The sequence below is a fragment of the Anomalospiza imberbis genome, chromosome 27 (genome assembly GCF_031753505.1).
Source record: "Anomalospiza imberbis isolate Cuckoo-Finch-1a 21T00152 chromosome 27, ASM3175350v1, whole genome shotgun sequence".
Lineage (NCBI taxonomy): Eukaryota > Metazoa > Chordata > Aves > Passeriformes > Viduidae > Anomalospiza > Anomalospiza imberbis.
The window spans coordinates 2,893,861-2,909,732 of record NC_089707.1 but is presented as its reverse complement, the minus strand read 5'-3'; the positions used below and the strand labels follow the sequence as shown (position 1 = coordinate 2,909,732).

Here is a 15,872-nt window from a genome sequence, read left to right as displayed (position 1 = left end):
TGAAAGCTAAACAGCAAGGTCTTGGTGGACAAGAGAGGATAAAAGCTGATGGCAAGTTATATCCTTTTACACAGGATATTTTTCTCTTAGGCTGGCAGTCTGGCTGCAGAATCTTTTACACCAGACAAGAAGCAATCACATTAGAGGAATTACTTTTATCTCCCTGAGACACTGTCCTATTGCTTGGATATTTTCTGCCAGGACTGTCTTACCTAGTCCTTTGGTTCTTCTGCCTGGGGAACAAAGAGGTAAGGAAAGGCAGACTGTGTTAAAGGACCCTTTTTTTCCCTCCCTCTTTTTTTTTTTTTTTTTCTGGGCTGTGGTGAGGATTTTCTGCCTTAAATGGTGTCTCCTAGGTGATGTGGAAATTCAGAGCTCCAGCTTGTATTTTCTCCATTCCTCATTGCCTTTAGGAGCTGGAAGGACTGGGCAGGCACTCCTAAGGCAAAATGTACCTGGCTGTTCCTACACCTTTTGTTTGAGCCCTTCTCAGATTTGGGCCACTGGACTGGACCTCTTCACCTTTCATCTTAAGCTGCCCCATCTAAATACAAATACTCATATGCCACAAGAAACCAGGCAAGTCTAGATGTGTGTAAGGAAAATATCTGGTGTGTTTTTCACTAGCAAATGTCTCTGCAAAAGAGAAACTTGTTGGGTATACAAAGTGGTTTTCTTCTAACAGTTCTTTTTTTGAAGCAGCATCTCAGGTTTGGGCAGAATCTGTTCCCTCACCCCCTGGGAATTGTGCATCTGAGCTCTGCTGTGCTCCTTCTAGCACTCTTGTGTAGACTCCTCCATGACAGATGCAACATGTTTCTTCTTCCTCTGCACAGGTGACCTCTCATTTCCCTTTTTCTCTGTCTTACTGCTAAGATTTCTTTTATCTTCCCCTTAATCCTGTTACTCTGGTATATAATTCTCTGGCTCTGTAAACCGCAGGTGCTGATTGACAGCTGTTCTGCTTTTCATTTACCAGCAGTATTTTCATGTCTGTTGTTCTTTACTGCAGTCAGGTGGTTTTAGTATGTCCATTCATGGACTCCAAAAGAGACTGGATTTATCTTTCCTTCTAAATAGACATTTCCTATCTGAGGCACCGGGTCCCTTGAGCTGTAACAAAAGCCTAGAGCAGCTTTTGCTGCAACAGCTGATGTGAAAAAGCAAGCTAGGCATGCAAAGGTGCCTGAAAACTTTGCTTGCTTAGGTGTGATTCGTCCAAGGTGAGGATTGCTGCTGTTGCCATAAAGCTTTCTTGTTTTAAACATTGCCTTATCTGCTTGCAGCTGTTAAAAATGAGAACAGCTTGACTTGCCATAGGCTTCCCAGCTGATGCATCTGTGGCTTCCAAATAGATGGCAGAACCCTGGCAGCCTCTGCAAGATATGTCAACAGAAAGTTTGACCAGTGTGGGGAGATGCTGGGGAGGTTTTAGGGTGAATTTTAGGAGTGGTAACACCATCAAACACGAGACAGCTCTCTAACCCTGAGACACCTGCAGCATCCCTGGGTTCAGACCAGACTGCAAAGAGCTGCAGGCCTTTGGGAGTCCATTTCCATGAAAAGCCTGGATACAAATTCCAGGCTCTTGCTGGCCCTCACTGAGTGCCCTGGCAGCTCCACACGCAGCTGGGCACAGCAGCCAGTGCTGCAGAGAGCAGGGTACAGAGCTGTAGCTCTGCTGACCACAGGAGTGAAGAGGAATCCCCAGTCCCTCTGGCTCTGCCTCTCTCATTCTTGCCATGACTTCAGTCTGGGAGCCAGGTGGGTGCTCATACATGACCAACATTCTCTGTTCTTCCCTCTGCTCTGTAGGATTGGGATCCCTCTTCTTCCCCTGGTAACTCCCCCTCCCTTTTTCCTAACCTACCTTTCCTTGCTGCACGTATCTCCTGGTGCAGGGGCCTGGGTAAAATCACACCTGAGAGATCTGGGCAGGGTTTGAGGCTCTGGCGTGTGGGGCACTGTGGGGAGAGGGTAGGAGGAAGGATGGGACTTGGGGACCAGGCAGGAGAATGCCCAATTGGGCTGCAGTGGGAGCGCGGAGCTGTGGCTGCCCCGGTTATGTTGTGCTGGGTAGTAGGGTCACCTCTCCACTCACTGCTGCCCTCCCTCCGCAGGATCCAGGGCAGGAGAAAAGGGGGATGGCAGAAAGCTCTCAGCAGACACTACGCAAGGGGAAGCCAAGGCCAGGCTGTGCCTGCACCACGGTCCTTTCCTCAGGCACAGGCCTGGCATGCTCGGTGGAGCTGAGCACCTGACTGCCACAGCTCTCTCCGCAAACAGCCCAGCCAACACCCCCTCCCTCCTCCCAGCACGAGGAGCGTATTCATCTTCAGGGACTCTGGGGCAGCATGACAGGCTGAAATGTGTGGTGTGACGACAAGAGCCGTGCACGCTGCAGAGGGAATGCTCTGTAGGGGATGCAGGCAGCGTGTGGCTGTGGGCGGCCGAGCAGGGCTGGGCTGCATCCCTGCAGCACGGCTGCTCCTGCTGGAGCTCCGGCTGGGCTGTGCCCCAGCGTCACCCCGGCGTGACAGAGGTGGGGCAGAGAGGCGACACAGCCCCGGGCCACCTGGGCCGTGCTGCTTGGAGCAGTGACATGCCCTCAATGCCTTACGGCATCTGGCAGAGCTGGAGAAAGCAGTGGGGGAGCGATGCAGAGCCTCACACGGGGAGGGAGAGCTGATCCCGTTAGCGACAATGGCTGCTTCAACATGGATACACAACCAGCCCCTGACCATCTGGCACGGTCTGACACAGGACCGGGCTGGGCATGCCTCCACCAAGCCCCAGCTGAGCTGCTCGGAAGAAAGAGGGCTTTCCCCAGAAAGGGGCAGACAGAGAGGTGTGCCCGGGGTTGTAGACCGGGGGCCGTGTATGGCTTCCCCTTCCAGCTTAGCCCCCTTCAGCCCCTGTGCTCGCTGCTGGGTCACGGCTGCGTTACAAAATTTTCTGCTTTAAATAATCTCTTCGCCTCCAGACCCCTGTGCTGAGGTACCAAGAAAATGGGCCGAATGCTAATTTCTGACACGGATGTGGAGCGGCTCTACCTTCGTGGGTGCTCAGAGCTCTCCCTTGTTCCCAGGGCCCTCCGCGCTCCCGGGCCCTAAAAGCACAGCTCGTGGGGATGGGCGTCGCGGCAGTCCCTGCCGCCTTGCCGCCTTCCCCGCCCGCTTGGCCCGGCCGGCCGCTCCCGGGTGACCCTCCCGGGCCGTTGCCGGGTGATCCTCCCGGGCCGTTCCCGGGTGATCCTCCCGGGCCGCTCCCGGGCCGCTCCCGGGGCTCTCCGGTGCCTTCCCCGCTGCCCCCCGCTCCTGAGGGGCCGCGGCGGCGCGGGGCCCGCCAGGGGGCGCTGTGGCGCGGCTCTTTGTGGCGCCGCGGCGGCGGCGCTGGCGGCGGGGCCGTTCCCGCCGCGCTGCCTCCCCCGCCCGCCCGCCCGCCCGCAGCCGCGCCGGGCGCGGGGCATGGCCAGACTCACCGAGGGCGAGGCGAGGAGGCAGCCGCCGCCGCTCCCGCCAGCGCCGCAGCCGCCCCCGCCGCCGCCGCGCCGAGCCTCCCCCATGAGCAGCAGCGGCGGCGCGGAGCCCCCGGCGCAGCCCGACAGCATGAAGGACCTGGATGCCATCAAGCTCTTCGTGGGGCAGATCCCGCGCAACCTGGAGGAGAAGGACCTCAAGCCGCTCTTCGAGCAGTTCGGCAAGATCTACGAGCTCACCGTGCTCAAGGACCGCTACACCGGCATGCACAAGGGTGAGACCGGCTCGGCGCGCACAAAGGGGCGGCGGGCCCCGGGTCGCTCCACGCGTGACCCACCGCGATGTGCCGTTCCCCCACACCCCCCGCCTCCCTCAGCGGGGGCTGGCGGCCCCCGATCCGCTGCCCGGGAACGCGTCCGCATCCCCAGCGCCCACGGGCGGGGTCCCCATGCCCGCGGCGGAGCCCCGCCGAGCCCCTCGGCCGCGGCCCGCGCCCCTCCGGCAGCCCGGGGCCTGCCGCCCCGCGTGGGGTGCGGTGACAAAGGCGTCGATGGGCAGCGTGGGCCGGGCCGAGGCTGCTGCGGAGCGCGGGGGCCGCAGCGGGACCCTCGCTGGGCTGCTCGCCATCCCCTAAGGGGGCTCGCACCGACCCCGGGCAGGGCTTCGGCGCTGCGGTTTTAAAACCCGTGCAACAAAGAATATCGGCCGCGAACGTGCTGCTGTCAGTGGCGTTTGGGGTAGGTGAGGGGCCTTCGTGCTGGCACACGGGGAGATGAGGGGGGTCTTCCTTCGCTGAAGGACCTTCAACGGGTGCTGAAAAGTTTGAGGCGGCTCCTTTAGCCTCGCTTATTGTTGTGTTTTTATACTGAAGAGCTGTCGCGTTCGGCGTGGGAGCTCCCTTCAGTGGAGCCGCTCTACCCCACCCCAGCAGGTGTTTGGGATCTTGTGAGCAGCAGGGCTCCAGCCAGGAAGGGAACTCACGGAGTTGTTTGCTGTAGGATCCGAGGGGGTGAGGGCAGCGTCGCTCCCTGGCGCAGGTAGAACAGCCTGCAGGGAACCGACAGTGAGTACCCTGAAAGCTGCCGGTGCTCAGCCTGGGCCGCTGTGCCCTAAAATCATCTGTGATGGGGCCGTGTGTTGGTGCATGCTGGAGGGAGTGTGCAGAGCTCAGCCCTGATGCCTTGGATTTAGGAGGAAGCGTAGGAAAAATCGAGTGCCTTGGCAACGTGAACCATTCTAGACTGAACGGAGAGGGAAGAGGACCAGAAAAAAAACCAAGTGTATTTTCAAACAAAAGGCCAAATCTAACTCTCCAGCACAAAAGGAAAACACTTTCTCATTGAAGCCTGTGGGGGCTGGGCTGGCATGAATTTAGCTGAAGAAGTGTGTCTGGTTGTGAGTGAAAAACGAGGATGCCATGTGCTTGTGTGTGTCTGTGTGCAAGGAACTGCATCCAAACCTGCTGCCAGGGGATGGTGATTTGCAAGGTTTCAAACCCAGCAAGGAGGAGAATGGGCCCAAGGCAAGAGACAATTGCACATTTCATTGCAGTTGACATCTTAAATATAGACTGTGTGGTCTGAGGTCAGCTTCCAGGCAGGAGACAGATTCTAGGGCTCTGCTTAGGTATGGAAATTAGAGGGGGCAGCAGTGGTATTAGCCAGATGTGTGTGATATTAACTCGCTGTTAAAAGCAGGATTTCTGCAGCAAAATAAATGCAGCCTTTTGGTTCTAACATTTTTATTTTTTTAGTGGATGTTGGTGTTGTTGGTCAGGGGTTGTTCTGTCCAGAAGAGGCTGTTGAGATGTGAGGTTCTCTGGTGGTTGTTGTGGGGTTGTTTCTACACCTCTTCACTTCCCTGTGCCCCTCCCCATCCTGTTTTGTACAAAGTGAGAGGCTGGGATTCCTTTCCTGGTGGCATGAGTTTGCATGTAGATCCTCAGCCTGCTTTGGGAACAGCCTCTCCAGAGAAGTCATCCCTTCACAAGGAAGTGTGTGGGGGTTTAGCGTGCAGCCAGGGAATGAGATCCACAATCCAGCCCACCCTGGTGCCTGATCACTCTCATTTACCAGGTTTGGCTGCAGTGCCTGTGCTCCATGCAGGAAGGCCATCCTGGTGAGGAGCTGCTGCTGGCATCTGCAGGCCTGGAAGGTGCCAGGCCTGACCCAGGAGCTGCAGTGGCCTGGAGCACTGTCACAGCCCCCGAGCAGGGGACACTTTGGCTGCAAGCTCGTTCCTGCACTGAACAGCAGCCACCTTTCTGGGGCAGTTCTAACAGCAGACTCAGTTTTCTCTCCCCATGTTCCTGATCTGCAGTGAGATCCAATTGACAGCTCACATGCAGCTTCCATCTGCTTTTTTTCCATTTCTCTCCCCAAAGGGGAGGAAGCGGTTGTGTGAGAAGCCAGCACTGCTGGTGAAGCCCAGCGTGTCCTCTTGTGTTCCCTTGCAGCTTGACATGGAGCTGAGCAGCCACCTCTGCCTCCAGGGAGGAAGAAAGGGTGGAAAAGGCCTGCCAGGGGCTGGAGGATGCGAGTTGGGCTGCAGTGTCCAAGAGCTGGTCTTGTATGGGTGCTGAGAATGGATGAATTCGGTGGAGGCTGGGGAGAATCTTAGAGATTCAGAAATGTGAGCTTGGCTATGAAATGGTTTTGTTAGTACCTGACTAGTCATGTCTCAGCAACCTGGCTACTGGTAGCTGATACTATTCCAGCCTAATATTATTCATGAGGCAGGTTTTCTATTTATGTTAATCACAGATACATTTGCATGTTAATGGCAGTGTTTGTCTCAAAGCTAATATTTTCATGGGAAGAACAGGGAGGTGTTTGAACAGGCTTTTGGAATGGGTCAGGGAGGCTGAGTGGGGAGAATCAAGTGGAAATTGTTGGCCTTGTGTTCCAGGATTAGGCAGAAGGCAGTTCCTTCGCAAGTGTCAACTGGATGGGTTTCCTAGGAGTGCTCATGGTAGGGAAAGTGGAGCGATTAAGGAGTGTGAGATGCCAAAGTGAGTTGCAGGGGAATATTCAGCAGGGGCAGGAGCAGCCCTCTGCAGGCCTGTGGACAGACAGGTGGCTTTTCCAGAGGGCAAGGATACAACAACACCCTCAGCCCAACTTGCCTCCCTCGCAGCCCAGTTTTGACTCAGCTTCTGCAAGCTTGTAGATTAGCTCCCCACTGACTCCGTGCTTCCCCTGCTGAAGTATTTAATGTGATTTCTGATGCTAAGCAGAATCTAGAGATCCCTCCCTCCTGCAAACCAGCAGCCTTTTCTTGCTCAAGGCTTTAGACTGCTGATGTGTGGAGTAATATTTAGGATCTGAAGGGACTGTAAATTCCAGAGTCAATGTGTAGTTTGTAGGGAGGATCAGGCACTGAATATATATATATTTTTATGCAGTCTCTTGCAAGTGAAACTAGGCTGGGTTCTGCTTTCTGGGAGCTGGAAACCCTCCTGGAGCCCATGGAAGTAGGGAGGTACCACCAAGGCTGATGGGACATAGAGGGATCTTTGGCAGAATGATGGTGGCCTGGCTTTGCAGACAGTGCTCTGGGTGCTGTCCTGCATCCCCGTGCTGGGAATGGGTCATTGGCACTGCCCGGGTGTCTGGGACCTTCCAGGCTGGCGCTTCTCAACACCCTGAGCACTTTCTAACACCACGTCCTGTGTCTCAGCAGGCACAGCTGACTTGGTGTGAGAAGTGCCCAAAGGGCCTGAGCCTGTCTCTCTGAGCTTGCTGGTAACTAAAGCGGGAAATGTGGAAGTGAGAAAACCTAGTGAGAGTGACAGGCCTCTCTGCACCTCTGTGGACATCTCTTCTCTCTTGAGTAGAACCTTGGGTGTTTCTGTCAAGCTCAAAATTTTAGGAGCCCAAAGAACCCATGAAAGACATGGTGAGCAGAATCCTGTCACAGCGTCCCAGGAACAGCTGCACAGTTAGTGTGCAAGAGATAACCGCTCTTCAGGAAGGAAATTTATTTTCCCCAAATATTTGTTTACACAATTAGGCTTAGAGCACAGTGTTTCTGCCAAACCTGTTCCTGTATTTCTGACCAGGACTTTGCAAAGAGAATGGACTTGACTACTCTGCCTCCAAAACACCTGGTTGTGAAAGGCAGTAATCATATTTTCCAAAATACATAGCTGACATCTTTAGCTCCCTCCTTTCCAGAGCCAGTACAGGTTCCTGCTGTTGGGGAAGTAAGAATGAGAGGAATGTCCTCAAACCTCAGAGCTTAGAGACATGAAGAGCAGAGGACCAGGCTGTCCTGTACCTGCAGCCCCAGTCCAGACAGGACCTTAGAGGCTGCCTGAGTGCTGCTTCACGCTTGAGCGAAGAGAAGGAGCACAAGTGGCTTCTGCTGAGCAAATACCCACATCCTTGTAAAGCAGAGCAGCAGTGGGGATTGCTGCAGTGGGGATTGGGTTGGAGTTGGAGTGAGGCATCTTCAGGCTCCACAGTTACAGGGTGTTTCTGTCTCTGGAAGCTGCTGCCTCTTGGTACCTGAACTGCTAAAAGACGAGCTGTAGGGAAGAGAAGGACCAGAGACCTCTAGGGAGGGGATTCATGGCACTTTTTCACATTGGTGCTGGTGGACCTAGGTGTTGCTGGCCTTTACAAACCCCTGGTCTGGCATGATAACAGTACCTCCTTGTGTGAGGAGTGTCTCTCCTTTATCCCCACTAAATGGTGTGTCTTTGTCCAGTTCTCATTTTTGGCTTGTCCTCCCATGGACTGGGGTTTTTGAGTGTGCTTTGCCTCAGTTTTGCCATTGCTGAGCACTGGAATATGGGACTCAAGGATGGGGTTTGCATGCTTCATGTAGACATAACTCTGCTGCTATCCTGAGTTTTCTTAGGTTGATGGCTGATGCTCCTGAGGCAGGGATAGTGCCTTCACTGCACGTGGGCATAGTACCAATGCATTGAAGCTTTTAGTGGAATAAATTGCTTATTCCCAAGTGCTGACTTCGGAGTTTTGTGAGCTAAACTTGGCCCAAATTATCTTAGGATTCTGAGTCTTGTATGACTTGCAAAGTAGCAGACTGGAGCAGCAGGTGGAATTGGGTATCCGTGTTTGAGGCTTTGGTGACCAGGCCTTCAAATCTGTTGGAAACAGGTTATAGAGGTTATAGAGTCTGGTCTCTCTGGTTATAGAGCTGCTTTTGAGGCCTGATGCCAGAGGAGTCCATGGGGAGAGTAAAGCTGAGGGGAGCTTCCCTACCACAACAGAGCCAGCTGCCTTTGCCAGGAGCAGTGAATGACCTGCATTCTTCCTGGCCTCACTGCGTTTGTTAAATTACCTGTTGGTCCCATGTTTGACTTTGGTGCAGCATTCTTGGTTCAAAACCTGGCCAATGAGGAACTTTAATGACCTCTTAGAGATACCTGTGCTGTTTATGGAAGGTTTTTTCCCCTAGCAAGAGGTGTGAGGACAGATGTGATGTGCTTACCTGCAGCAACTTCTTGGAGCTGGGATGGAAGAACAGGATAATGATGTTGCTGTGGTTGGGATTGTCCTGAGGCGCTGGTCTCAGGGTGTTGTGTACCATGGAGTCCCACTGGGGTGAAGGGGAGAGGTCCATACAGTTCCTGCACCCACCTTTGGGTGCAGCTCATGAAGAGCTGAAGCAGCTTTGCAGTACCCCAAGCCAGGCACAAGAATGTGGAGGCAGAAAAATGGGCCTCTCTGGCCAAAACAATGCATCTGCAGCCCCACACGGCAGTGTAGACAGGGATATTCATCAGCAAGCCAGAGGGACTCGTCCTACCTTTGCTTGGGATGTGAAATGCCACTGTGGATGGGAGGGGGTTGAGTGAGGGGGTCAGATGCATTCTGAGTTTATTCTCCAGTGCTTTGCCTACCCTCATCTGAAACAACTCAAGTGACAGAGCTCCAGGCACTTCCCTGGGGAGATCATTCCACAGTCTAAATCTCTTTCTGCTAGGAAATGTTTCTTGATAACCAGCCAGATTTTTCCTTTGCTTATTCTTAGCATCAGAGCACCCAAAGATGATCCCTCTTCTTCCTGGAGGGGCTACAACTCCTCCCCCTCCTCCCTTGGCTCCAGCGTTCGTCTGAGGTGTTGAGTCATATCTTGACTAAGAATGTCAGGATCTGGCCTTTTCTCTGTGCTTTTTATCTGGCTGCTTAAGCTGGCCCTTGCAGAATGCAAGGTGCTGTGCTGGGCTCTGTATTGCCCTTGTGGTGCACGGGTACGTTGGTGTGTGTTTGTGTGCATCACACAGCACACAAGGCCAGGCCTCTCCTGCCATAGCTCTCTGATGTGTGAATCTGGATCACGGAGCTTTTGTAAAACCCTAAAATCCCAGATACTTCTCTTCTTTCCCTGCTTCTTTTCTTCTTTTAATCAGTAATCATGCTGGTCCTTGCTTCTCTTCTGATCCTTGTGTTTGGGACTGTTTCTGCCACACACAAGATCAGCTTTCCTTTTGCTCTCCCATTGTGTCTCACCTTGTTCAACACCTGTGTCAAGCCCCGTTGATTCACTGGGACCCTTTTCTAGCTCTTAATAGACTTCAGATGTGGCCTGCAAGTCCTTTCATGTTGTTTCTTTGTCTTTTTTTTTTCCCCTGGAGCTTTAGACACATCCAAATTATGTAACATTTGTGTTGATGTTCATCTGTAAGTGCCTGTCTAACTTGACACTCGCTGTATCTGCTGCAGGTTGTGCATTCCTCACATACTGTGCCAGAGACTCTGCCATCAAAGCCCAGACAGCGCTGCATGAACAGAAGACTTTGCCAGGGGTAAGTCCCAGTGAATTGTCTGGAGCTGATGATGTGGGCAGGATGGTGGGGAATTTTCAGGGGAGGGAGTGAGGGTGAGAAGTGGCTTAGATCAATTTTCCAGCTTGTGGAAGAGAAGGGTGTTTCAGGGCTCAGAACAGGGATATGGGAGTGGAAGCACAGCACTGCTCTTCAGAGCTGCTGCTTTTTCTTCTCTGGCCAGGCCTGTTTCTGTGCTGCTCATTGCTCTCTGTGGTGTGACAGGACACCTTCAGCTTTCTGTCCTGCCACTAGGAAGCTATGGGCTTTGGGGTGAAGTGTGTGGGTGCACAGTGAGAATTGCTGGAAAACTCACACGAGATAAGATACCAGAGCCTTTTTCCAGGTGTGCAAAACCTCCTGGTGCATCCAATTCTACTCTGCTGTTGCCCTGCAGGGTGCCTGGATGGAGCTCTGATGCAGTGGCTGAATTGGATCAGCCTCTCAAAAATAAAAAGTACACTTGCCACATGCCATTGTTTGGAAGAGAAATGGCTTACTTAGGTGAGAGAAGGACTGCTGGTGTGTTCCTGGGTCTTGCTCACTGCACAGCTGGTCTTGGGAGGAGAGTTCAGTGGGATTTGAGGGAGGCTGGGCACTGTGGAACAGGTCCCTCCTTGCCTGGCAGTCCTCTGCCTCCCTGGGACCTGCTGGAGAGCTGAAAGGAGTTCTGGATTGTTGCCCTTCCCATTTTGGTATGATTTAAGAGCTTTGACTGGGCAGTTGCCTTGCAGTACTGAGGGGGTTGATCAAGCTCATTGAAAGGATTCATTTGGAGGTGAGTAGGAGGAGGAGTTGGGTACTTATAGATAGAAGCACACAGGAGGCCCCGAGTGCTCAAGGCAACAGAATAATTAATGTAAACCAGGGGTCTCTGGAGGGTGGTTAGGAATTCTTAACCATAACATTTTTTTCTTTAACCCATACAGGTCCAAAGAGCTCCCCTCACCTCTCCCAGCTGCCCTCAAGACCTCCACACACACACACACACACACCCCCTTTTCTGTATTTGTTTACCTGTGCTTTTTTGGCATGGGCCTGTGCTGGCATCTGAGTGCTGGAAAATGCATGTGACTTAATTATCACTTAACAAGGTCCTTATCTCAGGACAGCCAGGAGGAAGAGTACAGATAACCAGCACAAATCTGCCCGAGTTATTTTTGTGTGATGGGAAATGGTCGGATTTTTGAACTAAAACAATGTAACCTCATGTGTTGGCCCAGGGCAGAGCTGACAGTGTCTATAAGAACAAGTCAAAGGATGGAGGAGCAGTTGAGAGGAGTCATGGTACACTGCTGTTAATGCAGCGGGGAAGTCAGACGTATCTCTGAAAAATTATTCATGGGAGGCTTGGTGGATTCAAGGCAATCTCATTTTTGCTACAGTTCTACATCGGGGATTTGTTGCATGTTTCACTGTGTTCTCTGCTGGCTGTGCTCTCAGGGGTTGTAGAGCTGCATGGAGCAGTGTTTAAAGCAGCAATTTATCTATGATGTGGTGATCTAAAGGCTTTTTATGTTAAGGGAGGTGTAAGACACTGCCTGGGAACAGTAAGAAATCTGTGGTAGGTGAGTACTTTTGAACATACTTGTCTGGAGACAGTTAATGAGCAGTGTGGTGTAATTATGTTTCAGGATTAGGATGAAGATGAGCTGTGCTGCATTTGGAGCTATTTTCAGGCTGCCAATATACCACTTCATCACATTTAGTTTCTCTTTTGTTCAGTCCCTCAGTGACCAAGAAGGCACAATTCTCTCTCTCTTTGGTCATGCAGAGATGGTTGCTTGGCATGGACATGGGCTGGGTGAGCTTTCAGACGTGGTTTGCTGGTGTCTGTGTAGCATCACCTGTCCTTGTGGGAAACACTTTGGAAATGAATCACAGACAGGAGAGCCAGGCAGTTGCTTCCCTGTTTTAGGAACAAGGACGTAACATTTCATCTCTGTATATTCACATCTGGATTATCTTCTGATGGTCTCTGGGGCAAAGCCTGTCCCCAGGAGTTCAGCCAGGGCCCCAGCATAGGGCAGAGCACAGAATGTGCTGACCACACCACTGAGGTTTTGGTCAATGGCCCACAGTCTGATAAACAACTGATTTCTTGTGCATTTTACCCATATCCTTTCTGTGTATTGCACATAGCAGGAGAAGAAAGATGAAGGGTTATGAAGTGTAGGGTGACACACACTGTCACCTGAATGCATGACCAAGCCTCAGCAGGTCTAGAGACAGCAAGGGATCAAGCTGGCAGAGGAAGGATCTTGTGCTGATCCTACCCTTGCTGTTGTACCACCAAGCAATTGCAGGTGCCCCAAGAACCAAAGTACCTTCCTTTGCTGGTCTCAGTGCAGAGATCTGTGGTTGAACTCAACAGTTCATGAACCTGAATAGAGACAAATTACTTTCTTGCTCTGGACTGAGGATGTGGTAAGGACAGAGTTATGGAAGTGCTTTGATTTGGTTTCTGAGGTAGTCTTAGGCTGTGAACAGGACTTCTGGGTTCTCTTCCAGGCTGTCACTGAGCAGGTCTGAGCCCACACAGCTGTTGCTGAGGTTCTCCAGGTCTGATGCCAGCAATGTCAGCCCACCTGCAGGGCCATGAGTGCAGTGTAGCTTATCTAGGCTTTTATATATAGTTATATTTATATTTTAGGTTTTCCACGTAAGTCAGTAGGAATCACTGTTGTCTGTATTTATTCTTGTGGTGTTTGGGGCAAGTTCTCTTTATGTGAGGTCAAAATTCTGTTTTGTTTCTGAATTGAGTGCTGTTGGATGTAGGGTAACTGAATGGAATTTAAACTCTGAAAAGCTTTTTTTTTAACACTAAGGCTCAGCATCTTTTTTTGAGGTAGACAGAATTTTGGCTTTTACATTCTTTTATATGGGCCAGTGCGCTCAGGGTGTAAAGCAACAAGACTGTCATAGAATCATCAGGTTGGGATGGACCTCTGAGATCATTGAATCCAACCATTAACCCAGCACTGCCAAGTGCACTAAACCGTGTCCTTAAGTACCACATCCACACATCTGATGGTGACTCAACCAGTGTCACCTGTACAGCTGCATATTGTATTATCTAACACACACCTGTGCTGCCCTGAGAGCTGGTGAATTGTTGAAATCAGGCCTTTAGGGCTATTTCCTAAATTTGGTGTCCTCTTCAGCTGCCAGCCAGCCCAGCAGTGCAGTGTTCCACCTTCTCCCCACTCCCTGCCACAGAGAAATGATATTATATCTCAATAACCCATGCCTTTGATTCGTGATTGTGCCTTCACTTTGCTGAGTTCTGAAAGGGATTGGAGAGGTTATTAATGACACACAGTGATCACACAGCAAGTTAAAGCCTCTTGCTAAGTGAAATTTGAGGGAAAAGCATCCAGCTTTTCAATATTTCGCAGAAACGCTTTATGTCTCTTTTCATTTGCAGCCAGACAGTTGCAAATTACATAAAATTGCTCCTGAAGAAGAAGAGGAAGAAGAATAGAGGGAGGAAGTGGAGGGGGGGAGGTTTAAAAAAGTAATTCTTTTGGCAAGGTACAGTTACAGTTTTATTTCTATGCAGAACAAAGAAAGGCCTGCTGAAAGGTAGGCAAGTAAGTGGCAGAAATTGGTATTGATCCAAGCTGGGAATACGGGCAGTTTAAGAGCAGTGATGAGGGTACTGAAATGTGGCTACATCATAGGGAGAACTCATGGATGCAGGGACACAGGAATGGAAAATTACAGAGAGCAGCAGCATGAGAGCAGACAGAGACTCTGGGAATGCACCAGGGGTTGAGATGCTGCAGCACTAATTCAGGTGGTTGGGCACCAGCATCGTGCAGAGACCCAGCAGAGCTGGAGCAGAGGGCATCCCTGTGGGTAGGCTGTGTCCTGTGCTGCCAGGAGCAAGGGCTCACCTGGGCCATCTGTCAGGATCCACAGCCCGTGGTGGCAGGAGGGAGCACAGGTGGCTGGAGGGACTTTGGTGGAGAGGGCAGTGCATCTCATTCTTTCCTCTCCTCTTGTTTGTGCAATGCTGGTGTGAAGCCAGCCTGGACCAGTATTTCTGAAAGTTTCAGGTGGTCTAAATGTTTGGCCGAGGTTTGAAGCTGAGCCCCACTTGTTAATCTTCTAAGGAAGAAGTTTTTCACAGAAAGAGTGGTCAAATACTGGAATCATCTGTCCAGGGAGGTGGTGGAGTCACCATCCCTGGATTTGTTTAAAAAAAGACTGGATGTGGCACTTGGTGTTAGAACATGGGTTGGACTCGATGATCTTAAAGGTCTCTTCCAACCTAGAAAATTCTGTGAATTCTACAGCTTGAACCCTTGAACAGGCCAGGGTGGAGAAGTTTTTCCCATGTCCATCTTGCAGGTTTGATAGCAAGTTGCTGAGAGCCATGCAGCATTATCAGCTGGAAATACAGAGAGCATGCCAAGGCTATCTCATGGAAATGGCAGCACCAGGACATGAAGGTGGTAAAGCAGCCCCTGGGCAAGAAGCAGCAGAAGTGCCTGTTCAGTGCAGAGAAAAAAATACTTGTGCTGTTGAGGATTTGACTTGAGGGGCTGAGAACTCTCAGTGAGGCAAAGCAGCTGCCCAGTGAGGTGCCTACAGTGAGGATCAAGCTGCCAAGGCAGACATTGCCTCCTGTTCCCTGTGGAATTGGAAGAAGAGTGAAATTAAAGATCAGCACCCGTTCCCACATGCTGGCCAGGTGGACACATGCAGGCTCTGCCCTGTGCACAAGGGGTCTTCCTTTCTCCAGAGAAATTGCTGCTCTTTGTACAGCCAGGCCACGGCATCTCCTTGCAGCACAAAGCTTTGACTTTTGCCTCCCAGAGCTGGGCCTTCCCTGGTGATCTCACTTACCTGTGCTTGTGAACTCACCTGCACACCAGCCCACACAGAGCCTCCTCTTTGCAAAGGCACCATCCTCCTGAGGGAGGCTCCACATTCCCTCCTCTGTGGGGCCATGTGGGGTGTGTGCCTGCACACAAGTGTTTGTGAACATGGATCTAGATGGGATCCTAGGGTAATTTATGGTGCAAGAGACCCCGGGGGTCTCTGCGCAAACCCCACTCAAAGCAGGGCTGACTACACCAGATCGCTGAGGGGCTTCTCCAAATGAGATTAGACTGTCTCCAGGGGCATCCTGCAGTCACCTGGGGCCTCTTTTCTAGTCTGCCAGCCCCCCTAAAGGGAAACAGCTTATCTCCTATCAGCCCAGAGCAGGCTCAGGGGATTTATTTGGTGGTGCTGGGGCTTGGGCCCGTTTTGGGTGGATTTTCCCGTGGGTGTGTCAGTGTCGCCGGAGGTTTTCTCTGCTCTGATTGTCAGTGTTAGTGGTTGCCAAGGGAACTGGCACAGCCACTCTGTGCAGGCAGAGGGTCCCCGTGCCTGCCCCCCTCTGTTACATCAGCAGAGATGTCTTTTCCTGGCCCCTGTCCCTTCCTGCCATGGGGCAGGAAAAGGGCACGGCTGCAGCAGCCTGTGGCAGCCTGTGAACCTGCCAGCACAGCCAGGAGAGGCTTGTGCAGGCTCTGCAGAGCTGCTGTGTCCATCAGCTCGGACACTGCTGCCCCAGGCTCTTCCCTTGCCTGCTCTTTTGGGGTCCT

At 52.0% G+C, this 15,872-nt stretch overlaps 1 protein-coding gene across 3 annotated transcripts in view; it reads left to right on the top strand.

The window, feature by feature from the left end:
• The first annotated feature begins 3,403 nt into the window (after positions 1 to 3,403).
• Positions 3,404 to 15,872, top strand: part of CELF5 (CUGBP Elav-like family member 5) — a 37,811-nt gene continuing 25,342 nt past the window's right edge. For all 3 annotated transcript variants that reach the window (XM_068174041.1, XM_068174043.1, XM_068174040.1), the window contains exons 1-2: positions 3,404 to 3,753; positions 10,172 to 10,254. In XM_068174041.1, coding sequence (XP_068030142.1) covers positions 3,468 to 3,753; positions 10,172 to 10,254 — 369 coding nt within the window. In that variant the 5' untranslated portion in view covers positions 3,404 to 3,467. The remainder of the gene's footprint in view (positions 3,754 to 10,171; positions 10,255 to 15,872) is intronic.